General features: G+C 39.1%; 2 protein-coding genes across 5 annotated transcripts in view; one reads left to right on the top strand and one right to left on the bottom strand.

The window, feature by feature from the left end:
* Positions 1 to 2245: 2245 nt before the first annotated feature.
* Positions 2246 to 18876, top strand: Serbp1 (SERPINE1 mRNA binding protein 1). Of its 4 annotated transcripts, none has more exons than XM_057781119.1 (8): positions 2246 to 2674; positions 6140 to 6290; positions 6843 to 6983; positions 7111 to 7182; positions 7938 to 8012; positions 12461 to 12638; positions 14834 to 15007; positions 16218 to 18876. In XM_057781119.1, the coding sequence occupies exons 1-8, from the start codon at positions 2362 to 2364 to the stop codon at positions 16272 to 16274; spliced, it is 1161 nt and encodes a 386-aa protein (XP_057637102.1). In that variant the 5' UTR covers positions 2246 to 2361; the 3' UTR covers positions 16275 to 18876. The 4 variants fall into 4 exon arrangements, with proteins under 4 accessions (XP_057637102.1, XP_057637087.1, XP_057637094.1 ...); XM_057781104.1 differs by having other exon boundaries at positions 7893 to 8012; XM_057781111.1 differs by having other exon boundaries at positions 7093 to 7182.
* Positions 18877 to 24733: 5857 nt separating this feature from the next.
* Il12rb2 (interleukin 12 receptor subunit beta 2) overlaps positions 24734 to 27241 on the bottom strand; it is a 75014-nt gene continuing 72506 nt past the window's right edge. The window contains exon 16 of the mRNA XM_057781132.1: positions 24734 to 25430. Within this exon, the coding sequence (XP_057637115.1) occupies positions 24900 to 25430 (531 nt within the window). The 3' untranslated portion in view covers positions 24734 to 24899. The remainder of the gene's footprint in view (positions 25431 to 27241) is intronic.

Below are 27241 nucleotides of genomic sequence, written 5' to 3'. Positions count from 1 at the left end.
CGTTTTCTTCACCTTAAAATGAGACTGATACTTACTTACAGAGCCAATGAGGATTAAGTGGATTCCCATATGTAAAGTGCACTAGGCACGTAGTACAATGTTGCTTTAGTTACTGTTACTGTGGCAGTGGTGAGAAAAAGGTCAGTTTCTGGAGATGCCTCACAACTACAGATAGTTACTATACTTGTTGAAGAGAAAGCATTTGTTAAAGTGTCATCTTGAAACTGTACTTGAGCTATTTTCTAAGGGTGGAAACAGTGTTGTGGGGTATTGACCAGAGAAGACTGATAGGACATGGGTTAAGTCAATAAAATGTATTTATTAGCTATCTGGCAACGATATTGGGTGTTCAGGATCCCAGTGGAGCCTTGAGTTTTTCTCAAAGTGAGCCTTTAAGGACAAAAACCATGTGCTTGGTTGACATAGTTCAGTTAATAAGAACAGTTGGCCAGAAGTGGAACTACAGACGCTACAATGCAAGGTTACTACATTTTGAGACTTTCCCAGAACTATATGGGCTTTGATGGATGGGGCATTTGTTTTGGTTTTGGCAGGTGGCACTGTCTACGTTGAGTTCTAAGCCTGAATGGTATTGCTATCATGGAGTTGTGCTTAGGTCTGGGACCTGTTACAAAAAGTATGGCTAAGATCTGCTTGTTTAGTATTGGTAAGAGTCGCAGGCTGTGGGAGAGAGGGAAGGTGTGGATGTGTGGGTGGGGGAATGAAGCAATGGGGAAATAAACATTGAAGCATTAAGGAGAATAGAACATAAGAAAAGCAAGAGGCATGCTGCTGATCCCTGTACTAGAACTCTGTGTTCTAATTTCCTAAGGCATTGATTTAAAATATGCTCAGAAATTGTTATTACCTTCAAGCATGTTGTTTAAACCTGTTTAGTTATCAGAATTTCAACACTTGTCTTCACTTCTATCAGGACAGAGGCTGATGTCAACAATCTCATAGAAGACTGCCACTAGCACTTATCATAAGTGTGAACTTAGTAAATCATATCACTTGTGAAAAGGGGACAATTATTGACCTAAAAAGATGTGAGGATAAAGTATTCCTAGTACCTGCTACTTGAGAGATACATTTTCTATTTAACTTTGTGTCAATGAAAAGAATTTACAAACTATTTTTAAAGGATCCAAACTAATATCAGTGTTTTCAAGCCGTTACTAAATTAAGTATTAAATTAATCTTCCTCCCTTCACACATAATACTCAGTGTAGTTTACAATAATTCTACTTGTGCACATCTTTTGAGCGGGGGGGGGTGAGAGGGGGTGCGAAGGGGTGAACCGCAGTGCTTTCCCGAACTTGCTCTGTAGGCCAGACTGACCTCGAACTCAAGAGATTTGCCTACCTCCGCCTCGAGAGTGCTGGGAAAAGGCATGCGCCACCAGCTCCCGGCTCTTGAGCACATTTTACTAACAGCACTATCTCTTAAGCCTTGGGTAGCCAGATACTGACAGATCAGTTAATCAGACTGAATCTACAAAGCGTTTCCAAACACCACCTTTGGAGGCTTGCCGGGCGTCCAGTGCTGCAGTCGGGCGTTAACAGCTCTTAAAGCATGGTCGCAATGAACGGAAAAGGCGCGCAACCTAGATAGTTCAACTCGTCTTTTTGATTAGTTCTGCCACCCAAATTCACGGCTCGGTGAGGGCAAGTCCGGAATTCCGTTGTACATTAAACCGAACTGCCTCGAAGGGTGGAGGATAGCTCCAGAAACCTAACCGCTAGGGATGTGCAGTCGAGCGGCCGCAAACTGCAAACCTACGGGTGGTTAGTGTGGCACCTCACCCCCCCCCCCCCCCCGCGCCGGAAGTTTTTGAGGCTCCAGTTACTAGGTCTGGGAGTCACCTTGACCCTCTCAGAAAGGTGGAGAAAGTCCTCGGCCGGAGACGGAGTGGGTGAAACCAAAGACAGAGAACACTTTCGTGGGCAGAAGGCGCCCTCACGTTTCCCTGTTCTCAGGGGTCGCTAAAGACCGAGAGTTTTAGGGTGACAAGAGCAGGTGGCAGAACTCCGCCCAGCACACACTCCTCCACCTTCAGCGAGCACGCTTCACTCTCTCCCTGAGATCCCGCCTCTCAGGCGCGCGCGAAGAGTTGCTGCGCGGTGCACGCTGGGAGTCGTGGTCCAGCAGTGGATAGTAGCCTCAGGATGCTAGGCTGTGGCCTACGTGCCCCATGGTGCTGTGCGGCGCAGGCCGCTCCCGGATGTGTGCCTGTCGCCGGAAGAGAAGGCGGCCCCCCTCTCTCGGCCCGGCCATCTTGTGGGAAGAGCTGAAGCAGGCGCTTTTGGCTCGGCGCGGTCCGCTGCAATCCGTGGAGGAACGCGCCGCCGAGCCACCATCATGCCTGGGCACCTACAGGAAGGCTTCGGCTGCGTGGTCACCAACCGATTCGACCAGCTATTTGACGACGAATCGGACCCTTTCGAGGTACTGAAGGCAGCAGAGAACAAGAAAAAAGAAGCCGGCGGGGGCGGCGTTGGGGGCCCCGGGGCCAAGAGCGCGGCTCAGGCCGCGGCCCAGACCAACTCTAACGCGGCGGGCAAACAGTTGCGGAAAGAGTCCCAGAAAGACCGCAAGAACCCGCTGCCCGCCATCGTCGGCGTGGCCGACAAAAAGGAGGAGACGCAGCCGCCGGTGGCGCTTAAGAAAGAAGGTAAAGCCGGGCGAGGCACCCGGTGGGGGAGCGCCGGGCTGGCGGGCGGGACGGGGGCGTGCGCCGCCGCGGCGTGTGCACTGGAGGGGACCGCGGAGCCCACGCCGCCCGCGGCCGCGGCGAGAGTCTTCCCGCCTCGGGCCGACTGAGCGTGCTCCGGGAGGGCGGCCCGGGCGTTCCCGCCGATTCTGCCCGGGCGCTCGCCGCCTGCCTCTGCCGGGCACGTTTCCTGCTCGGCGTGCCCCTGGGTGCCGCTGCCCGCTCTGGGCTCCTGCCCAGCCATCTTGTCCCACAATGGCGCGGACCCTCGTGGACGGGTCGGGGCTCGGAGTGTCTACTCGGGCTGCGTCTCTCAGTTTGGGGCAGTGTTCGAGTGGAGTGATTGGGTCGCATGTGTGCTTTTGGTTGCACCCTGGCGCTCGCGTGCCAAACTTAGTGTGACTTGCTGGCGTGAATGGAACTGGTGGAAAGGAGAGGAGTTTGGCCCCACGCGTTTTAGAGGGAGTTTTGAAGGAAGACCGGTCACCAGCAGAACCGTTCTCGTGTAGCGATCCCTTCCAACTCCCTTGAGCCCCCTGGTCCTAGGGCTTTTCCGAGTGCCCAGCCTGTCACGTCCCGGCAGCAGAGCTCTGGAGTCTGCAGCTTTTCCTCCGCACGTGCGTGAAGCGTGGTCAGGTCTTCGTTGGTGGTTAATAGACTCTTGCAGGGCGCTGAAAGTTTTGTAGTGGTTTTGCATTCTTCCCCAATACTGGCTCATTGTGGGTGAAAAGGCAAAGCAATTAAGAGTCAAGAAAAAGTACAGGATCAGTAGCAGGTAGGTATACAATTTAAGCTGTGAATCTTTGAAGTTGCCATTATGTGGCAACGTTGCCCCTTACTGCCACGTGCTCATGAAGGGGATTGTTTAGGTTTTGAATTAAGGTATCTTTTTGGGCAGGGGTCTTTTTGTAATGCGTGGAGTAAACATCCTACTAGTTGATTGAATCAAAGGAAGATTTCTTGTGCTTAAAAATGATAGATTTGGAAAGGCAGCATAGCTGGAGTGTTAGAAGAACATCACGTGGGGAAAGTACTCAGCCGGTTAAGCTTCTCGACATCACACAATTTAAGGTATTTAATTCTTGTGTTAAGGAACACGGCTGGTGTATTTTAAACTGTTTACCTTTTTGAAACACAACAGGTTGATGTGCTCACTCATTAAAATGTTCAGCGCATTAATCTTAATTTAAATTACTCAGTTTTCACCACGAATCCAACCTGTGATCTTACCTGGAAACTAAGATCGTAAGTCATACGTTTAGGGAATTTGTATTTATTGCCAGGATAGTTTGTCATTTACTTAAGTCCTTCGGAAAACTTCCACCTTACTGATCGACATTTTTCCTTAGTATTTCAGAAGGGTTTTTTTTGGGGGGGGGGGTGATTTTGGAGGTAGAACTCAAGACCTTGCCCAGGCTGGGGGAAAAGCTGTGCTTCCTCGGTCCTCAACTCTTAGATCACTCTAAAGCTAGAGTTACTTGAAACAAAGTTACATATAAGGGGAAACTTCGAGTTAGAATGTCAGTTCTGTGTATTGGATGGTAGTTGGTACTTCTAAGAAAGAAAGAATTGTTAATCCATGGTTTGTCCCGGGTCTCAATAACAATGTTGGAATGTTATGGTTTCCTTATATAAATTTTTTAGTTTTTGTCTGTCTGAAGAACTTTAGAGTTAAGTGTAGATCAGGTTTTTGGATTTAAAAAAAAAAACTGGATTGTACCACAGTTAACACTTAAGGTATAGATAGGGTAAGTACATCAAAAGAAGCTTGCATGCCTTAAAAATGTCATTAGATGAATTTACTTTTTGTGGTGACATAGAATCCAGCATTTTGCACACTAGGCTAAAGTAGCTCTCAATGAGCATCACTTCCATGATGAGTTTAATAAGTTTTTCTGATTATGAGGCCTCATTGAATATTGGGTGGGGAACCAAGCCATTGTTCCTTGGGTGTGTTTAGCTTGGTTATCATTACAAGGACTGAGTTCCATAGCTCCACCCTAACACACTGTACCTCTGATGAAATTTATGTAAATGTCTTGGTATAAGGTCCACATTTAGGGCTTGTCATAAGAATTTACAGAGCTTTAAATATTAACTGCACGACTAGTTAGATATATGAACAAATTGGTATATCCTGATGGTGTTCCATTTTCTTTAAGTCACATAATTTAATATTTTACAAAAACAATTTTTGTGCTGTTTTTAGATTGTCAAAACCTATGGTTTGGTAATTATGGTTTGAGCATACCTGAAATGGTAGACATATATTTAACCATCAACTTGTTCTTAAGACTATCAATAATTCAATTCATATTGGTTCTTTTTGTTAGTCTACGTTATCAGAAAAAATGGAGGCAGAAAAATTAGTTATGCCTTCCTAAATGTCACTTAGTGCCATAAGTTCATTTTCTTTTTTTGCAGGTGGGTACTGTGACTGAACTCAGGGCTTTGCATGTTACTAACATTCTGGACAGTCGCACCCTTCAAATTGCTAAATGAGGACCTTTGTGTGATTTGTGAAGATGCTTTGAAAACAGATACTTGAAAGAGCAGACCTAGAAAAAGGCTTTCTGTCCATACTAATTATGAAGTATTTCCTAATGGTTACGTAATAGTGTTAATGTTAGACTTGGAAATATGTATAGAGATTTGTATATACATACTTGGACTTTGACTATTAATGAGGAAAGCGGTAGTTTTTCAGGCTAAATAGCTCTATTTGCTTGTTTGGGGTGGAGTTGGGGCTTGGCCCTGTGATTCAGATTGGCCTTGAACTTGCAAACCTGCCTTGTCCCAGTCTTTTCTAGCTATTTTAGAGTTTTTTTCTGACTCAAGAGTTCTTTATTGCCCCCCTTCAGATTATATAGAAAAATAATAGAGTGAATTTCCCTGTTTTCTGGGGGGCATATTTAGTGCTTGGTTATTTATGAATGAATACTGGTATTAGCTTTGAATTCTCTAAAGCCAAACATATTTGTAAGTTTAAAATTTGACTGAAATATTTGTAAGTTTAAAATTTTGTCATGGGCCGGGCGGTGGTGGCGCACGCCTTTAATCCCAGCACTCGGGAGGCAGAGGCAGGTGGATCTCTGTGAGTTCGAGGCCAGCCTGGTCTACAAGAGCTAGTGCCAGGACAGGCTCCAAAGCTACAGAGAAACCTTGTCTCGAAAAACTAAAAAATAAAATAAAATAAAATAAAATTTTGTCATGGGAGACTTTGACTTTTTGGAAAGTAAGGTGTGATGGTGCCCAGTGATTTCCAAGTCAGTTATGGCATGTACATAAAGTTTGAGATGTGTAGTGTTGAATGAGAATGTCCTGAAACAGTTTGTTATATGTGGCTGATGCTCATCAGCCTTAATAGTCTAGGCTAAACTTTTGTATTGTAAAAATGATTTGCTTATGCTGGTTATTTGTCATAAGGAATAAGGCGAGTTGGAAGAAGACCTGATCAACAACTTCAGGGTGAAGGGAAAATAATTGATAGGAGACCAGAAAGGCGACCACCTCGGGAAAGAAGATTTGAAAAGCCCCTTGAAGAAAGGGGTGAAGGAGGTGAATTTTCAGTTGATAGGTAAGCCTTAAACAAGTTTTTCTTGCTTTGTCACCTTATAGTTAGATCTTAATGTAAAGCTGTAAATTGGGCATAATTGCCAGGTAGTAGTTGGGGTGTTTGCTTAGGTATATTTCAGAGAAATAAGAATATGTGTTTTTGTATTTACATTTATGGATAACGTGTTCTAAGTTAGAGCTCTTAATAGTAAATATTTTAATTGAATCAGTGGCCAATTTATTTTCCGTCCTCTGTTTAGATGCTGAGTTTAAAAGGACAGTGCTATTGTCTGTCACTCACCATTCAGGCTAGATAAGATTATTGGTAAATACAAGTATGACTGATGCAGTGAGTCAGTAAGCCAAAAAGTGTGTACTAGCATTAATGCTTTAAAAATAGCAAGTTTGTAATTCTTCCTTAATATGACTAGAAATAAACTTTGAATTTTTCTACACCATGCATTTAGTTGTTGGGTTATGAACCAGTAAGCATATTCTATACTTTTGAGTATTGGAGTGGATTTTTTCTGTTTTTGGAAACATCAGAGATAAAATTTTTAAATTTGTTTTGTAGACCGATTATTGAAAGGCCTATTCGAGGCCGAGGTGGTCTTGGAAGGGGTCGAGGAGGCCGTGGACGTGGAATGGGCCGAGGCGATGGATTTGATTCTCGTGGCAAACGTGAATTTGATAGGCATAGTGGAAGTGATAGATCGTAAGTTTTACTGATTGTTGTATGTTTTAGATTTAAATGTGCTTATTTAATAAAAACAAAATTTGAATTTCTAGAACTAAAGAGTATAATGTTAACTCAGTTTTGTTAGTTCTTTTTCGCATTACAGTGGCCTGAAGCATGAGGACAAGCGTGGAGGTAGCGGATCTCACAACTGGGGAACTGTCAAAGATGAATTAACGTTGGTATTCTGATTTTTTAAGTTAAATAATTATATTTAAATTAAATAATAAACCAAAATTCTAACTCTTATTTTAATTTATTAGTTAAATTAAATAATAAATCAAAACTTAACTAGAGGCTTATTAATATTTAAGCTTTGTTCCTGAGATCATTGAAGTTCTATCTATCTCAAAGCTATAACCTTATAATGTCTTATGGGATGTTTATATTTAAATAAAAATAATTAAGCATATTAATAACTTTATTTTTTTCATGGATATATGTAGCTTTTTCTGAAGCCCTGTGATGAAAATGTTGAGGGTATTGTGATATTATGACTTTAATAGTTTGAACTCCAGCTATTGTAGTTTTCTCCTTACAAAATTTGATAAGCCTTTCACCTTTTTTGTTTTTGGATTTTTTTTGAGATAGGTCTTATATAGTCCAGGCTAGCCCTGAACTTGTTGCGTAGGTAATTACAGGTGTCCATTTTTGTGTCTGACAAAGCCTTTTAAGAATGTGTGAACTTTAATAATTTGTTTTCTTAGAGGTCTACTGGAGAGTAAAATGGATTGAAAATAAAATTAGTAGAAAACTACTGGAGAGTAGAATGGATTGAAAATAAAATTAGTAGAAATACATAAAGGATAAGAGTTTTACTTTGCTATGAAGGACTTTTGGCTACATGTAAATGGACCTAGATGCCTTTCTTTTTCTTTCTTTCCTTAGAGAGTCTCCCAAATACATTCAGAAACAAATATCTTATAATTGCAGTGATTTGGAGCAATCAAATGTGACTGAGGAAACACCTGAAGGTGAAGAGCACCCAGTGGCAGACACTGAAAATAAGTAAGTGGTTTTGTGTGAGGATGTAATGCTCCAGCCAACATGGAAACTTGTCTGCCTTTTTACCAATAAAGTAACTGATTTATTGGCAGTTATTTGGTAGCACAGACATGAGACTTTCTTGCTTTGAGACATTGTCTTAGAGTGTAGTTTAGAATGGCCTAGAACTCAGTATTCTCTTGTCTCACCTTCTAAGTCCTGGGAATACAGGCGTGTACTATCATGCCTGACTTGGTGTTGGTTTGGTAGTTTTACCATTTTTATATACCTTAGCAAGGTTAAGGAATATATGTATTTTAAGTAAAATGTTTAAGCCCTAGTCACAAATATAACCTGTTGTTACCCAGGGATGAAGGAAAAGGAACAAAGTACTTTGCCTTTGAACTTCAGGAAGGGTAATTCTGGTGATAGATGTACTATTCTGAGATTCTGAATAGGTAGGGTGTGTGGAAAAACTGAACCAAGCTGTGTGGTGGTGCATTCCCTTTTAATTCTGATTTCTGAGTTCAAGGCCAGCCTGGTCTACAAACTCAACTTTAGGATAGCCAAAGCCACACAGAGAAACCCTGTCTCAAAAAAAAAAGAACCAAATTGTTGGTATAAGAGGTATTTGTAGTGTTTAGTCATAGTTCAAATAATCTCAGCATTTTCAGTTATAAATACTAAAGCAAGACAGAAGTTGAAAAACAACTTTGTAAAAAGTAGGTTCAAACTGAAAAGCAATAGAATGGTAACGTTCTTTTAAAAAAACACTTCATGTGTGTGAGCCATTTGCTTGTATGTGTGTTAAGTGCACTGCATTTGTGCAGTATCTACAGAAGCCAGAAGAGGGTGTTGGAGTCCCTGGAACTGCTGGACTATTAACTCATGCTACAGTAAACAACAGGGTGTGGATGTACTTTTGGCATAGTGATTTTATTTATTTATTTTTGGGGGGGTATGTTGTGGAACCCAATCTATTTGGATATGACGAGCATTGCTGTCTTGAAATCATGGCAGCTTTTCTTTAACTAACTTATGGGGCTTGCCAGGTGGTCTGAGGACCTATACTTTCTCTGAGTATGTGTAAGCCATTACTGATTGCTAAGGGATGGGGAAGCACTTCTGTTGGTGTTATTGCTCATAGGTTTTCCGTGTTCCTGTAAAAAACCAACACACTCATGTTCCTGCAAATAATGAAACGCATTGGTCCATCAAGCAGGTGGAATAATTTTCTTAACTATGTGTACTTGATCTGAAGTGAATAAATGTTTATTCATGTCTACCTTGGAAAAGTTAAGCTTAGCACAATATATGCCAAATGGCAAAATTGTTGGATGTTTGTGGGTTTTTATTTTGTGAATATCTGATTTCCATTGTGGTTGTATTGATGTATACTTCTGGGTATTTTCTCTGCATCCTCACCAGCATTTCTTCTTGTTAATAGCCATTTGTGATTAGGGTAAGATTATCTCATTGTGATTTTGATGGTGTTTTTAGTCAGGGTCTTATGTAGCTCTAACTGCCCTTTAACCATATGATGAGGATTGCTTTGCTTTTGTAAGCTTCTTCCCAAGAAATGGGATTACATTTGTGTTCAGTCATGTTCAGTTTGCATTGCTAGGACTCTTCCGTCAGTACCTCATACATATGGTATGCACTACCATTTGAATTGCACCCTAAGCCCTTTGGTTTTCATTCAGTTTTAGCACTGATAATTACTGATGTTGAACTGTTTCCTTTTTTTTATTCTCTCCATTTACTTTGTGTAACAGCCCTAGCTGATCTAGAACTCACTTTGTAGAGCAGGCTGGTCTTGAACACAGCCTGCCTCTGCCTCCTAACTGCTGACCAACCCTTATTTACCCATTTTTTAAAAATGTATATTATGTTTTTTTGTTGTTGGGCTGTTTGCATTTGTTATATACACTCTCTGTTAGTCACTTGATGAGTGGGTTACAGGTATGTCTTTTATTTTTAATCCCATTAGTCAGATTTTGCTTTTGTTCTCTTAGGGGTTCTTTGGCTGGACCAATTCCCTCAAGTATTCCCCCCATTTAAACTCTTATTTTTAATTTTATGTGTATGGATGTTTATCCGTATTTATGTGGTACTTATGGAGGCCAGAGAAAGTTATCGGATCTGGAGTTGTGAGTGATAGACTTGTATGTAGGTGCTGAAGTTTGAATGTGGGTCTTTGGGAAGAGTGCTCTTAACTGCTGAATCATTTCTCCAGTCCTGTTGGGTTTTGAGATAGGGTCTCACTATTGTAGTGCTGGCCAGGAACTCACTATGTAGTCCAGGATGGCTTTAGTTCACAAGGAGATCTGCTTAATTGTCTTTAGTGTTGGGATCAAAGGTACGTGCTACCACACTCCCTGTGCAAGTTTTTTAGCTGTTGAATTGGGACCTCTGAGGCTACCCCCCCCCCAAAAAAATGAAATGTGAAGTGCTTTTTTTGTGAACAACTGTTAATGGTGAGAGGAAGCATTGTATTTTGTGGGCTTGTTGGAATAAGGAAAACAATCATTGGAATATATAAAAGTAAATGGGATTAGATGCTTGTTTGAATTAAGAATTTGGGTGTGTGTTTTACTTAGGAAGGGTAAACTTAATGTGGATTAATGGTAACTCACAAAACTAAGCATATCTTTTTTCTGTTTTAAACATATTTGAGTTGTTTTTAAGGCGATCCTCAAGACTAAATGTTGCTCAGAAGGAAGTGATACACTCATAGGCTATAGAAAGTATTCCTCTACTTGGGACCCAGGAGCAATTGGGGATCATTGTTCTAATGAAGATGATGGTCATCACTTTAGAGTAGTTTATTCTTATAAAGTAGGGGGAAATGGAATGTAATCTTTTATTTTCAGGATAAATTTTTTTTTGTTTGTTTGTTTGTTACCTTGTTTTGTTTTCAAGACAATGTTTCTTAGTGCTGGCTGTCCTGGTACTTGCCTTGAAGACCAGGCTAGCCTCAAACTCAACTGAGATCCATCTACCTCTGTCTCCCAAGTGCTGGGATCAAAGACGTGTGCCACCACCACTTGGCCAGGATAAGTTTAAGAAGCAAAAGTAGTGTTTATAGGTATGTGTCATGGACTGTCAGAACTGGCGAGTCATTAGGGAAGTTTTCCAGAGCTTTAGTTCTGTCATCTGTAAAAGTGACTTGGTAGACTTGATATCCAATATCCTGTCAAGACTGAATGTCAGTTTGTTTCAGGAAGATGTAAGATAGACTGTCCAAATATAAAGAATTGCATAAAGATATTTTAGCAGTGATGGTAAACTAAATCACTTGCTATCTTTGGAAGGAAGCAGAGTTCCCAAAATAGCAAATGATTTGTTTAGTGACATTTGGAATTAGGATAAGATAATGGATTCCTACGTCTATGCTTTATGTAGAAAGGGGAACAGATAATTAAAATAGTTAGGATTTGGGAAATAACTTTTGATATAAATATTAAAACCACTTTGTTTTGTGGACAGCTCCATTACTAGTGAAACCTCAGTCTCTGTCCATGTGTTAGAAGTTGGTTTGAGAGTTGGAGTTACGTTTCAGATTTGTAGAAATCAGTCTTGTATACTTTGCTAGAGTGCTAGTTACTAAAGTAGAAAAGCAACAGATAGTGGTCTTTTTAGATGAAATGAAAATAATAGAGTTATGCAGTTGGTTCAGTCAGGAAGTTATCTGCTGGTTAAAACTTTTAGAACTGAGTTCAGATTCTTTAGCACCCACATAAAAGCCAACCTTGATCCTCCCAGTGGGTATGGGAAGATTTTCTAGAGCCATCAAGCCTAGCCAGTTGGTGAGCTTCAGGTTCAATGAAAGATGTGGTCTCAAAAAAATAAACGAGTGATCATGAAAAATACCAGTATTGACCTTTAGCATACCTTTGCTTATATGAGAGGGTACAGTATAGTTAACAAATGTGTCTTGTGGGTTGATAAGGCAACTTCATGGTAATTGATATTTTAGAAAGCAAATTGTAGCTGGGTGGTAATGGCACACGAACACCTTTAATCCCAACACTCAGGAGGCAGAGGCAGGCGGGGATCTATGTGGGTTCAAGGCCAGCTTGGTCTACAAGCGTGTTGCCGGGTTATTACAAAAACCTGCTATTCTCTGATAGTCTTTGTAATGGGTACTAACAGTCAGGGTCAATTTCCTTATTATAATTTGAAATATATATTTAGTTTTTAAAAAATGTGTATAGGTGTTTTGTCTACCTGTATGTGTATATGTGTACTGTTTGCTTGTCTGTTGCCTATGGAGAAGAGGTCTCCGGATCTCCTGGAACTGGAGTTACAGAAAGTTACAGAAGGTTGTGAGCTACTGTGTGGGAACTGAACCGCATATGTCTGGAAGAGTAGCCTGTGCTCTTAGCCGTCTTAACATCTTAACCTCTTATCCATATTTCTACAAAGTAGTAGCAGTCATCAGACATAAAATTTAAATGTATTTTTCACAGGGAGAATGAAGTTGAAGAGGTTAAGGAAGAGGGTCCAAAAGAGATGACTTTGGATGAATGGAAAGCTATTCAAAATAAAGACCGAGCAAAAGTAGAATTTAATATCAGAAAACCAAATGAAGGTGCTGATGGACAATGGAAAAAGGGATTTGTTCTGCATAAATCAAAAAGTGAAGAGGTAAGTTAAAATCATTTGAATTGTGACTTGAATTCTAATTTTGTTACATTTTCTTGCAGATAACTTTTTTTTTTCCAAGATAGGGTTTTTTTCTGTTAGCTCTAGCTGTCCTGGAGCTTGCTCCATAGACCAGACTGATCTCACACTCAAAGATATCTCTTGCCTCTGTCTCCCAAATATATGCACCACCACTGCCCAGCTAATACAGATAACTTTAAAGCTTTAGACTTACTTTAGTGTAGGTAACTTGCTCAGAAAGAAAAAAAAATAACCAGGACTCAGAAAATATTAGTATTTTCCTTTTTATGGAATGGTGTCTTAAGACTGATTAGAGTTTCTTTTACCTAAGAAACATGAGAACTAATGCAAATACTTGAGAAAGTCATGCTGATGGTGGCTAATGTGAATATGAATTTAACCAAATTATTTCTTCCAGCTTTTGCTGGCCTTCTGATATATGTATTTATTCATGTCATAAATTGGGCTGTGTCAGAAAATCAAATCCTGCCATTCTAAGGTACAATTAAATGTTAGGAAGACTGCCTAAGATTGAATAAGACTTGTTAACTTCTTTTTGACATTGGGGATTGAACCCAGGACTTGGAACATGCTAAGCCTCTGGCACTCAGTTTCTTAATACTTTTTAGATTACTAGACATAAAAATGGCTGGGACCAATATGGGAGACGCTATTAAATTGAGGTTAAATAGTTGGTTTTCTAAGTTTAGAGAAGGGATGGTTTTTAATATTTACTCCATAAAAAATATAAATGAGGAAATTGTCTTGAATGTCAGGTCTTAAAAATACATTTTGTTTCATTTGAATGATTTTTTTCTGACACAGATCTAGATTAACTTTAATATATATATTCTTATAAAGAGATAAAACAATTTAAAACTTAAAATGGTGGCGCACGCCTTTAATCCCAGCACTTGGGAGGCAGAGGCAGGCGGATCTCTGAGTTCGAGACCAGCCTGGTCTACAAGAGCTAGTTCCAGGACAGGCTCCAAAAACCACAGAGAAACCCTGTCTCGAAAAACCAAAAAAAAAAAAAAAAAAAAAAAATCTATTGGTTTAACAACTATTGACAATATATGCCATTAATAGAAAAGTATTTCCATTTTTTTAAAAGTTAGAATGAATTTTTTATTTCATTTCTTACAGATAAAAAATTGCTAGTGTCATGAGTAGATCAATATAGGTGGAATCCTGATTGAAGAATAAAAATTAATGTAGGAATTTCCATTTAAAATAACAAATCGCCTATGTTAATGTAAAAAAGATTTACCTAGGCTCTGGCTGTTTCCATTGAAATCTAGTTGTAATATTAAAAAGAAAGCTGTAGAAATTCATAATTTTAAATTGCATGCTGTTCTTAAAAGTGTGGTAAGAGCTTAGCAGTGCCCTTCCTGTACTGTCTTTCAGTGTACGAATTAACCAAATTAAAGCTGCATCTGCCTTGTGAATGCTACTTTACCATTAGTTAACTAATAGCTCATATAGAAAAACAGCATAGGGGCTGGAGAGATGGCTCAGTGGTTAAGAGCACTGACTGCTTCTTTCAGAGGACCCAGGTTCAATTCCCAGCACCCACATGGCAGCTCACAACTGTCTGTAATTCCAGTTCCAGGGGATCTGACACCTTCATACCAATGCACATAAAATAAAGTTAAATAAATAATATATGTTTTAAAAAAAAAGAAAAACAGCATAGTGTGGGTTTGGTACTGTGGTTTCAGGCATCTTCTGAGTTTTAGTATCCTCTGCAAATATTGGCTTGCTGTATCATGCAAGGTAAGATACGATATGAAAATTATAAAGTACATAATTGCTTCTGAAAAAATTGGAACTTTGACTATGTTATTTATCAAGTTACATATTTGGGCTCATAAATTTATTGTGCCTTTGTGATGTGAATACTTATTTTAATATGGGCTTAACTGATTTATTTCATATCTGTGTGACAAATAGTGGGGTGGTTCTGAGGTTATTGCCTGCAGTTGAGAGAAATTTGTGATAAGGGAAATGAATTCTTATTTCAAAGTCTCTACTTGACCCCCAGATGAATTTATTACCTGTAGAGCTAGAAGTGGATATATTCATTCACACAAAGTACAGAATTGATAGTTGGTCTTTTAAAGAGAAAGTACATTTAGAAATTTTTTTCCATTACTTAATAGTAATTATCATTTTAGGCTCATGCTGAAGATTCGGTTATGGATCATCATTTCCGGAAGCCAGCAAATGATATAACGTCTCAACTGGAGATCAATTTTGGAGACCTAGGCCGCCCAGGACGTGGTGGCAGGGGAGGACGTGGTGGACGTGGGCGTGGTGGACGTCCAAACCGTGGCAGCAGGACTGATAAGGTGATTTTAAGATGTGTTTTTCTGTTTTATGTAATTTAGAACTTGTAAGAGGTTGCTGGCTGGATATGTTTGAAGGGTGTGGGGGATAAACAGAACAAAGAAAGAAGTGATTTATTTTTCAAGAAACAACATTTTGCTACAGTTTTAATCTGTGGCTCCAGCAGGCCTGGAACTCTGAACTAAGTAGCCAAGGTTGTCTTTGAACTCTTTGATCTGCTGTGGAGTGCTGGTATTAAAAACACATGCACTACACTTGGCCTTAGTTCTCTTTGTTTTAAAGGACCTTAATGATTATAGTAGTGCTGCCAATGAGGTGAATTAACCATACTATTGAGTTCTTATTTGTGCTTGTCCGGCTGTTGTGTTAGGTTTTTTTGTATACTGATATAATTTCTTTATGCTTGGGGTTATTCTCACTACTGAGTAAATTGAGGTATAGAAAATTCTTTGGATTGCTACTTTTCCTGAAACACTAGTCTATGCCATGATGTAAGAGTGACATGTAATTTCTATCCTCTCTTCTCTGCCTGCCTATCTCTGTCAGTCTATCTCTCTTAAATGGGTGCTCTACCAGACTGTTCCCAAATTTGCCATCAGGCTTCACTCTCCTAAAGGATTGTGTGTGACTGTAGGTCTTTATACCATGTCTGGCTCTCAGACAAGTTCTTCATGAGGGTTTTGAGTGATGCCCAAGGAATTGGAATTCAGAATTGCCTGTTGACAATATTAGGGATTAACTATAATGTCCACTTTGTAAATTGAACCATAGAATACTGAATTTATGGTATATGCATTTTTATTTTTTTTTCTCTTTTTTTTGGTGTTGGGGGAGACAGCTCTGGCTGTCCTGGAACTCACTGTAGGCCAAGTGACTTTTGCTGTCCAAGTGCTGAGATTGGCAAAAATCTTGTCTAAGGGGGGGTGTGCGGAAATGTATCAATCTGTGGTAGAACACTTGACTCAGTAATATATAATAAGCTCCGCACCTGATCCCTCACATGTCAGATAATTAAACTGGAGAAACATTGCAGGTGTGTGCATAGTTTTAATCTGATTTATAATTTTACTTTTAAAGTAAAAGCTTCGATCTATTTTTATGTGTTTTAACCTGAAGACTTTTCAGAATTCAGTGTCCAAATATAGGCTAGTAGGCTATTTTTTAAGATTTGAAAATTGTGATTAATTTTTTGTTTTTTGTTTTTCTCCTCAGTCAAGTGCTTCTGCTCCTGATGTAGATGACCCAGAGGCATTCCCAGCTCTGGCCTAACTGGATGCCATAATACAACACTGGTTCCTTTGTGGACCCTCCTGTTCAAAGCTTTTGCATGCTTAAGGATCCCAAACAACTAAGAATTAAAAAAAAAAAAAGACTGTCATTCATACCATTCACACCTAAAGACTGAATTTTATCTGTTTTGAAAACGAACTTCTCTAGCTACACAGAAGTAACAAATATGTTAGTCAGTTTTGTATTTAGAAATGTATTGGTAGCAGGGATGTTTTCATAATTTTCAGAGATTATGCATTCTTCATGAATACTTTTGTATTGCTGCTTGCAAATATGCATTTCCAAACTTGAAATATAGGTGTGAACAGTGTGTACCAGTTTAAAGCTTTCACTTCATTTGTGTTTTTTTAATTAAGGATTTAGATGTTCCCTCAATTACAAGCTGGTTTTAAATATTAGACAAAATACTGGTTTTAATATCTGCTTTGCATTTTCACACATGGTCAGCTGGGACATGTAAACTTCTGATTTACCAGATTTTATGCTGCGTGGAATACTAACCACTGTGTATTTTAACTATATATTTTTATTTGGGAGTTGAAATTTTGTTTTTCACATCTTATGATAGCTGATATATACTAAATCTTTATACAGAATTATCAGTACTTGAAGAAACTCAAAACACATTGGTTTATTAACTCTTGGCTCATGCATGGTTTATTAGGTTAAAATTATACCTGATTGACTTATATTTACTTTTAAAACGTATGGCTTCTCCATTTTAAAAGTAAAACTAAACACTGCTTTTGGAGCTTGTGTAAGTTACTTGTTAGAGACACAGTCTGTGTTCATTGAAATAGTTCTGTGGGTGGGTTTATGTTCCCTCTAACAAGGCGGATAGGGTAAATTAGTTTGGTTAATATCTAATAGTTAAACTTGTGTAAAATAAGAGTTTGACCATTTGGTCTTTGTGTATGAAAGACCCCAAAATCAAGATGGTTATCTGTAATTAACAGTCTCTTATTGATTTATAAAAACCAAAGGGCACTCATTGGTTAGTTTGCTGAGATGGAAAACTATCTTGTATTTCAAAACCAGCTTTACTTTTAGGTTGGAACAGCAACACCATACATAAAATACAAGTCTTGTTTATGATTTTGTCCTGGGTGGATAGATAAATGCTTCACAGAAAGTGTTAAGTATCAGTTTCCGTTTCCTTCATTAGAAAATTAGGTAATTAATGGATTCTTTGAACAGAAGCATCATCGCTTGTTAAAAGTACGTACATAGAATTATCAGAAAACAAGTTTTCAAGGATATTTTTATTCACATTTATTAATTAACCAGGGGAGGAATTTTATTCAAAGCTTTAAAACTTATCAATTGTTAGTATTTTCTTTTCAAATCTCTGTTGTAATTTTAGAAATAACGGATATTTCAATCTTATATTTCCTAGTTAGATAACTGTTTTTTTATGTACACCTCTAAAAGATATTGTATAGGTCATTTAGTTACTCATTTAATTGCACTTACGGTTGCCAGCAAATCTGGCAGCTTGGAAAGAAGGTATTTTTTAAAAATAGACTTGTGCTGATACTTATGCTGCGCGTGTTCTGTACCAAGGCTTCAAATGTTTAGACACCTTTGTAAGGTAAGGGTTAGTTCGTGTGGACTTGTTGGTCCTTTGACTGCAGCATACGCACCATTAAGTCAGTATGTTTAAACTTTCAAGTATCTTAATTCACTTTTTAATAGTAACATCTTTATAAATCCCATTTTCCAGCAACATGTATAAAACACCACCTCTTAGAAACACGGTTTTACTTCCTGAGTCATTATCACCAAAAAACATATAGTGGCATTTACAAGATTATTGCATGCTTTCAAAGTAGGTTGAATTGGTTGAGGTAGGTCTGTTTCTGTCTGATACCTGTGAATTTCCTTTCAGGTCCACTTTTTGTCAAGAACCAAACGTAGACTTTCTGTTTATTAAGAAGAGCAATTTATTTTCATGCTCATTTTCTAAAAGATATAAAAGCAATCACATGGGAGCCCCTTTGTATGTTTCTTGGCTTCCCTTTTCTTGATCTCTGCACTGTCAAGATTCTACTTTTAAGATTTCGAATGTTTAGATAATGTGCGATTTTAATTTGAACCTGCTGAGTCCTATATTTGCGAGAAATAACTGTCTTAATGGCAAAGTTGGATAATTTAGTAATTTCAAGAGCGGATATAATAGTTGTCTTAAATACTTTTAAATATAAATGGCATTAGGATAGTTCCAGCTTGGATTGAAGGGAGGATATAGTTTATTAGTTGAATACTATTTGGAGTTTTTCAGAGATCTTAAATGTACCAGCAGGTACTACAGTTCATTTTATTCAGTTCAAGGCACGTAATTTCCAGAGCTGTAACTATATTTGGTTTATTTTGGATATGGGTTTGAGGAGAGATTATTACATATTCCTTCTGATTGTTATTTTTATAATTACTAAAGATGATTGATGAAATAGAAAAAAATGTTATACTTAGTTTGCAAGTGAAGTGTAAGTGGTTTTTGTTGTTTTTTAAAAACATCTTCAGAGTATTAGCAGGTGGAAGAAACCAGGTATTAAAAATTAAAAATGAGAAGCTGCCAGAACATTACTGATGTTGACTTTGAAGGTAAGATAAAGCAGGCACAACTATGGACAGGCGACCCAACAGTGAGCTAACTGGTATAGTATACCTATGATGCATGCCGTTTTGCTTCCCTATCCCCACTACTTTAGTGCTGGTTATTGGTGCTGGACAAATATGCTGAGCTATAGCCACAGCGCCAGAGTAAGGAAAAGTTTAGGAAATATATTCTAGCCCAAACCTTTGTGATTGTAGTGAGATTACTTTGTAAATATTCAATCTGAATGTCGTATCTACATTAACTAAGAACCCACAAACCCGACTACTAGTAAGCTTTGAAGAGTGTGTCTAATAACAAGACAGTCAAGTATTATCTTATTGAATGGCCTTAGTAATTACCTGCATTGGCAAAACCAGTCGACAGGTGTTTTTAAAGGTTTATTTGAAATGCTAGGGATTTGTGTATTCTAGACACATGCACTGCCACCAAGCATTCCTCTACCTTGTCAAGCTTTCTGAAGTGTGAATAGGTTTTGCTAGCTATACCCTTCCTGACTGACTGCTGTTCCTGATCATCCCAGGCCAGAATGTAAAAGCTCCTTTAAAATAAAAGTTTACCTCTATATGTCCATTAAGTCATACTACTATCTGTCACTTTAGTCCAAAGTGTGGTTGGGTATGATGTCTTATCTGGTAGTCACTTATCCATGGTCAAAAGTCTGTAGAGGCAATATCTGCTAGTTTTTTTTTTTTTTTTATGCGAGTGTGTCTGTGTCAGTGCCTTTGAGCATGCCAGAGTGTAAATGCCCATTCAATCCAGACAAGGATATTAGATCTCATAAGAGCTGGAATTGGAACTCCTGCTTTAATTTTGCTGTTTTTAAGCAAAATATTGTAGCTTGCATTGGGTGAAAGTTTACAACACATGGGTTATAATTGCTCTTTCTAAAATTTAGTAATGTCTTATTTGTTGAAATTTATTTTCATACACATAAAAATCTGTAAACTCCAAGTCAATTTATTTGAGTAGGATTTTGTCAGGTACTAAATGCTTCTAGCTAGTGAGTACCAAGTGAGACAATTTTTTTAATTTTTCCCTATATTTTTGAGTACACATAAAGATTCTTTTATATTTTGAATCCACAGAGATTTAATGTTAGGTTTGGTGGCAGTTTGTGTCGAAGTTCTTGACGGGGCTCTTTTAATAATTCAGCATTTAGTAATAAATAAAAAATTAGATTTAATAAGGTGTGTGATAGTGTTATACCATTACATACATGAAAATGCTTAGATCTCCATGATTTATGAATTAAATAACTCTTTAAAGATAGGCAATTTGATGAGATTTGAGTGTTTTCTTTTCTAGAGACAGTCCTCAGGATTGAAACTGGGCATCTCCAGCCTTGGTTTTTTGAGCGGCTTATAGATAAGCACTACTGTAACTGGCAGCTCTATTGCATATTTCTGAATTTCAGAATTTTTATTAGTTTCAGCTTGATTTCATATACCCCTTTAAGTGTATTTATGAAGGGTTTCCTTGTGTGTTAACATACAACTTTGCTGTGTGGAAGACCTGACCAGTTAGTTCATTGCCCTTTTGTCGGCGTCGAGGTGGAATAGTAAATCATAATCTCAGTTATGTAGTATGTGCCTCAATTACTGTGTTTTGTTTGTAACAGTTTATTATGCCTTCAAAAGCCTGTGATACTTTGTCACTATATCAAAAAGAATCTTGGTTAATTTTTATTAGTATTGATAGGTATAGCTTCCATGATCTCATTTTAAAAGGTATGGAGTAGAGGTAATCTTTTCTAAAGTAGAGGACATTTCCAGTAAACTTGACTGCGAAGCTTTACCAGCACTTTGTAGTTACAGGAGAGCATGGATGCTTTCTTTTTTCAGCTTCATTGGTCACTTGATTGAGAGTTAAGTACAGTTTTAAAGTAATCACCTCCCTGAGAAAGGTGGAAGAGATAGAAACACGGCAATTTTTCTGATTACAGGAATTGAACCTAAAAGTTGAGTTGTCCGAGGTTGAGGGAAACCAGTGTTTACTGCAGTTTTGAGGGAACACAAATTGGTCAGAAGTCTTTGTTGTGATGGAATAAGTTATTTCTGCTTCTGTGTGAATATTAGTGAAAGGGGTGATTAGGAAATGAATTATTAACAGGGTCTTTAAGTATTTAAGGTACTTATACAGTTTTTAAATACAGGGTTGCAGTCTGTTCCTGGCTGGCCAGGAACTATGTAAACAAAGACCATGCTGGCCTTGAGTTGTAGGATTAAAAGCATGAGCCACTGCACTGGACTTGGTGTTCTAGTGAAAATATTCTTGAGGGTTTGTGAGAGGTTTATGAGATCAGTTGTCTAGAGTTACTGGATATCCATTTTCTGAAATAGTAACCACAAAGTAGTTTTGATAACTAGAGTGAAAAGAAAAAACTTTTTTTTTACTGACTTTGAAAAGCTTTTTCATGGCACAAAATTAAGACATGTCTTTTTGACTTAAATAACTTAAGCCATACTTCAAAATGTAGAAATTGGGTAAAATTAGGAGTGTGGGGGGCAATCTTCTTAGCTAAATAGTGTTTAAAAGGCGTGCTAGGGTTGGCGATACTTGAAACTGAGTTAAAAGTAATAAGCAGAAGGCTAGTTTTGTTACATAGCAAGGACCTACCTTCAAAGCCGGCTTTCCACATCTCCCAAGGAAAAAAGCATGGTTTATTTTATCAGTGCGATAAGTTTGGTTTTGTCAGCTTGTCACAAGCAGAGTTGTCTGGGAAGAGGGGAATTGCTCATATTAGTCAGATCTATGCTGACATTTTCTTGGTTAATGATTGGTGTGGAGCTGTCATACCTGTATTCCTAGGTTGTGTTTTTTTTTTTTTTTTTTTTTTAAAACAACAGTGAACAGTTTCATGGTGTCTTGCTTCAGTTCCTGCCTCTTGGGTCCTGTTCTGACTTTTCTTCAGTAATGGGATGAGCAGTGATTGGACTGTATAAGACAAACCCTTTACTCTCAAGTTTGCCTTTGGTCAGGGTTTTATCACAGCAACAAAATAAACTAGGATGTTTACAGTGAAATGTTGCTGTGACAGACCAGGCCTTGTTGCTTTGGGGGAAGACTGTGGACATGTTCATAGTTTAATGGGCTGTGTGCAGGAGTTTGGAGTGCTGAGAACAAGTCAGTAAGCAGCCTTTCACTTCAATTATGCCATGGCTTCCTTCAGTGCTAGTCCATGATTTATGGTACCAATTTAAAGCAGACATAGAAGTTGGTCCCAATAGTATTTGAGTCTACACAGGCAGATCCAATGTACTTATTTGGGCATGTTCACTTAGTGTGGAAAGCACAGGCATTGCATTGTGTTCTCCCCCCAGCCAGACTTAACAGGCGGTTCTAAGCCATCCTATGTGGTTATGAGTGTTTTGCATGTTAAGTATGTGTAGTACCATGCATGCTCTAGTCATAGAGGAACAGCTACCATTATCTTTGTGTTGGGAGTGGAACCTGTGTCCTTTGCAAGGGCAAATAGCTCTAAACCACTGCTCTGTCTATATTGTATGTTTTTCATCAGTTTTATGCCCTATCTTAATTTTAGGGATAACAATATGTGAAAGGCAAGTCCTACATGCTGTTTGGTAGCATGCACAAGACCACGAGTTTTATTGCTACTACTAGAAAGAAAGTGTAACACAGAAGCCAGTGGCACAATGCAGTTTAGTTAGCTTTTGTTTAGAATTAAAAATTATATAGGGTCAAATTCCTTGAACTCTACAGTATTTTCATTATACAGAAACACTAGGTTTCAAAGGACCACCATTTTAACTCATTGTTGAGAAATACTGTGTTCTAAAGATACTAAACTGCTCTTGGCTATGTTGATGAAAATTGAGTTGTTGACCATTAGAATTTTATTGAATATTGTCCAGATGCTCTGATTAATACTGGCTTATTTGTTCTGTATTCTTTGCTAATATGGTGAAAATACTTAAGTAGTACTTAGTTTGCATTTCTTTAATTACAGTTGACCACAATTATGTACTTCGTGTTACCGAAGTGCCGCCTTTCATACTTATCTGTACGAGAGCCTTATTACGGAACCCATTTTCTATTTGTGTTTCATAGTAGTTTTATTGTATGTTTATTTTGGTGTAAGCTGTGAATTCCAACTTGATTCTTTCCATCACTCTCATTGAAAAGCCTCCCTTACCTCGTGTTGCCGGGGAATCCAACCCAAGTTCTTAAATGTGTTAGGCTGCTGCTATATCTGTTTTAGTCTGAATTGCGTTTCTATTTTAGGGAATAAGGAAGGTTTTTCTATGAAGCTCTTATCTGAAAATGCTTTATTCTGGAAGTTCTACCTTTTCAAGTAAAGCTTTCATAAAGAAAAAGTGGACATGAGTCTGCAAGCTAGGATGAAAACAAACCTTGGGAGGGCTTGCTTGGTCTTTGCTGTTGGAACAGGAGGCAACTTTCTGGTGACTCAAGAACAGACCCTACTTAGAACTTTTTTCTTTCTTTCTCTAAACCCCTGCTCCAATACATCATGGGTGAACTGTAGTTGAAGCTATTAAAGGGAGCTGAAAAATGGTGGTAGGGTTAGAGCTAGTGGGGAGAGGGTAAGAGATGGTTTGACGTTCCACTTAACCTGAAAGATAAGAGTAGGATGAAACACCTGGCTTTTGGGAAATTTCAGGACAGTTTGAGAATTCCTACCTGAACTTGAGGTCTGGACACAGTTTGACAAACTCCTGGATTTCACTCCCACACCTTCAAAATAAAACCAAAACATCCAAGATTTCCCATGTCCCTTAGTGTTGTACACTGGTATTTCGGTTCATTTATGAATTAAAAAGTAGATTGGTGGAATATATTTTAGAATTTGAAAATACCAAGGGATGAAAGACTTGAAACTTGGAGTTTTATCTGGGAGTCAAGCAAATTGTAAAAATTACTTGGGAAAGTTTACCTGTTGCTCTGTCATTTGGTGAGCTCTCTCATAGGGCAAAGAGACTGCTTAATGCACCTTAAAAGTGAAAGTCCCTTATGTGGATTTTGTTTGTTCTTTGTAAAGCTTGTGCTAGAATAGCCGGTGGAAAGCAAACAAGCTGAAATGGCCAACAGGAGTGGTGACAGATGACATGTACTGTACTGGAAAGACTTTGCCAAGTTGTAGATCAAAGTGACATGGGAGTCTTGATGAGGGAAAGCATGGAAGAGGCATTGTTAGGGTTGGGAAACTTTGATAAGATTTCACTATCTTCTGGGGGCCGGGGAGCAGGGAGAAAAGCAGTTGAGTAGGAGAAAACTGAACAATACCGTATGTAACATAGGCTGGCTGGCCTCTGGGAAGGTATCCTTGTCGTGGCAATCAACTAAGAACACTTGATGGGTGCAGAGATGCCAAAGCTGATGACTGGACAGTAGTTAGTAGGGTAGAATAGAAATGTAATGGAAAGCCTAATATTTTGAGAACTACTCTTCCAGACTTAATTCCCAGAGTAGCAGGAAGCAGTGATGTTTATGAGCAAGCTGACCAAACGTCTTTAACTTCCAGACTTGCATAGGAAACAAAGGCTGAAAACAGGTGGCAGGACTGGGCTGTATGGACACATTGCTAATTTGGTAGGTTAGGAAAGGAAGTACAGAATTGCAATAGGTAACTTTATTAAATGAAAATACCAAATACAGAAAAGTCACTGTAGAGAATAGGATGGGGGTAGAATTAGATTTGGCATTTTAAGAAAAAAGATTTTGGATCTTTAGTTCCATCTTTTTGGTAAGGAGAATTTTTAAAATGACACTTAACTTACCCAGTGGTGATACAGAAGAGGGGGCGGAGTCAGGTCACAGTTATATAAAGAAATAAAACGGCAAAGTCCAAGTTCTTGTGGACTGAAATTTTAGACCCAAGGTATCAAAGGCAGCAAGTCCCTATGGTGAAACTAGAGACAGCTAGCTTGTCTGCACTGTCCCGATACTACCAAAGATGGTGACCACTGGAGTAATTATATTAATGGGATACACTGATTTTCTAGGCATCAAGCCTCATTACTCATGAGGGAGTCATACCCCATCTTTAACTGATCCAGAGTCAGCCTCTCACCACAGAAGGTGAGTGGGCGAAGAGAACCTGATGCAAAAATGGAAAGAGAGATGTGTTGGTGCTCCAGTTCTAAAGAATCAGTTGGAGGGGCCTCATGTGGAGAGAGGTCTTCCATGTTGGAGGGTAAATAGCCTTCATGGCTGGAAAGGTAGTCCACTGGGGCAACTGTCAAGGAATTGGTGAGGTTGCCCAGTTTTGAGTCAGGTTCTCTCCTTCCTAGCATCTTGTATAGATTCACTAGTTGTCTTGTGTCAGCTGTGAGAGTTCCTGTAGGTAGTGGACTGGAGGCAATATATATTGTGTCTTCCTTGGGGGTAGAGTGACTTATGATCCCTTGTCTTTTGGGGCAGTAGGGTTGTCTGAAGACTGGTGTCATTTGGTAAAGGACCTCATTGATGATCAGGGGCTCAGGCTCTTCAGGTGTGGGCCAGGCCATCAAGAGATTGTCCATGGATAGATGGGTCTTCTGGGAGAAGGAAGAATGAATATATAGGTTACTTTGACAACTCTGGATTTTCAAAACATCATACCCTGTCCTGTCTCATATTCAGGTGAGAAGCTGGACCTTTCAACTTTGGAGGGGCCAGAGCCATATACCCATGCCCCACTATCACCATCCAGTCAAGGACAGACTCACTGTTTAACTTAACAATTAGTCTCGGAATCAAGCTATACCATTTGATTTTTTTTTTCTTCTAGTGACAAGGGCATGGAGGCAGGGATGAAAAGCTAGAGGAGAGTCTGGAGAGGTGGGTTCTCTATTGGAGTTAGTAGGGGAAAATTGATATTGAGCCTGCTGGTTTGTTGCCCCCCACCCTTCATTTCTGAGAATCAAACTCTGGATTGTACATGCTAAGGCAAGTGCTTTACTACTGAGTCACTTCCCCAACCCTGTTAGTACTAGAAAAAGCAGGATTTAGAAATGGGCAAGGCTACTTATGAAGGACTTTTATTAAGGACAGCATCCTGGCTAGCCTGGATCTCTGCCTCCCGAGTGCAGCATCATCATGCCATTAAGGCCTTTAGGGCATGCTAAGGGGTTTGGGCTTTGATAGAATTAAGTGGTTTCAGATAAGGTAATGTTCTTGTCAGACTGGCATTTTAAACATTTGCTTGAATAGGTTTCCTGTAACAGGTTTTCATCTTTCCCTTTAGTCTTGATATTTTTTCTCTTAATTTTCTCAACATTTCTTTGGTCACTAGCACTACCTTGTCTTTTTTTCCTTTATATATTGTACTGCCAGTTTTCAAGTTCAAGTCCTTGGCAATTGATTAACATTTCTCCTACCAGGCCTTACAGCTCTTCTTACTCTTACTCTGTTCCACACAGTTTGCCTGGGCTTCCCAAGGTAGAGCTCCATGCCATTACACTTAGGCCTATATCAAAAGATTTCAGCCCCTAGTCCTCCTTTGCATGTTTCCCACTTCCACATAGTTTCTTCTCAGTGTCACCCACACGTAAGCTGTTTGGCAAGTTCTGAGGATGAGTCCCAGCTTTAATAGTCGTGGGGAATTTTGATCAGTCTCTTTCTGCCCCTGGTTTTCTCATTTAATAAATGGCAAGTAGTACAAGAGGGTCTTGGCGTAATTAGCCTCTGATTTGGCCACTTTTTGGTGCATGGCACGTGTCAAGAGAGGAGTGATGAGATTGAAAACTTCCATGAATGGCTTCCATCGTTTTTTGTTTTTTTTTTAAATATTTATTTATTATGTATACAATATTGTGTCTGTGTATATGCCTGCAGGCCAGAAGAGGGCCCCAGACCCCATTACAGATGGTTGTGAGCCACCATGTGGTTGCTGGGAATTGAACTCAGGACCTTTGGAAGAGCAGGTAATGCTCTTAACCACTGAGCCATTTCTCCAGCCCCCCATCTTTTCTTTTAAAAGTCAGTCCTCCCCTGATCATCCTCAAGCTGGTCCTGGCATGTAGGTTTGCCTTGGAACATGCATGTATGCATGGCAGCTGTGCCAAAGCAAGGCTGTCACATTTGGGAGAGATTAACAGGATGGGAGAAACTGTTTTTTACTAGGTGAGCTGTTCTGCTGCTGGGGCAGTACTGACAGACTACTCCCCTGCACATTCTTGGAGCTGGCTTCTAGAATGTCAGGGAAGGTTCCTTTAACCTCATGGTTCAGGAACACCATGGGCACCAATTTTAGCTTGTATAAAACAGCATTCCAGTGATCCTCTATAGTTTGATCTTTTCCTTCAGAGCATTAAGGTATATCTATTTCTAATTCTATTTTCTGCCTCAATCAAGTACAAAAAAGTAC

Source organism: Chionomys nivalis, chromosome 1, assembly GCF_950005125.1.
Source record: "Chionomys nivalis chromosome 1, mChiNiv1.1, whole genome shotgun sequence".
Taxonomy (NCBI): Eukaryota; Metazoa; Chordata; class Mammalia; order Rodentia; family Cricetidae; genus Chionomys; species Chionomys nivalis.
Note: the sequence above shows the minus strand (reverse complement) of the source record. Positions and strands in the feature narration are given on the sequence as shown.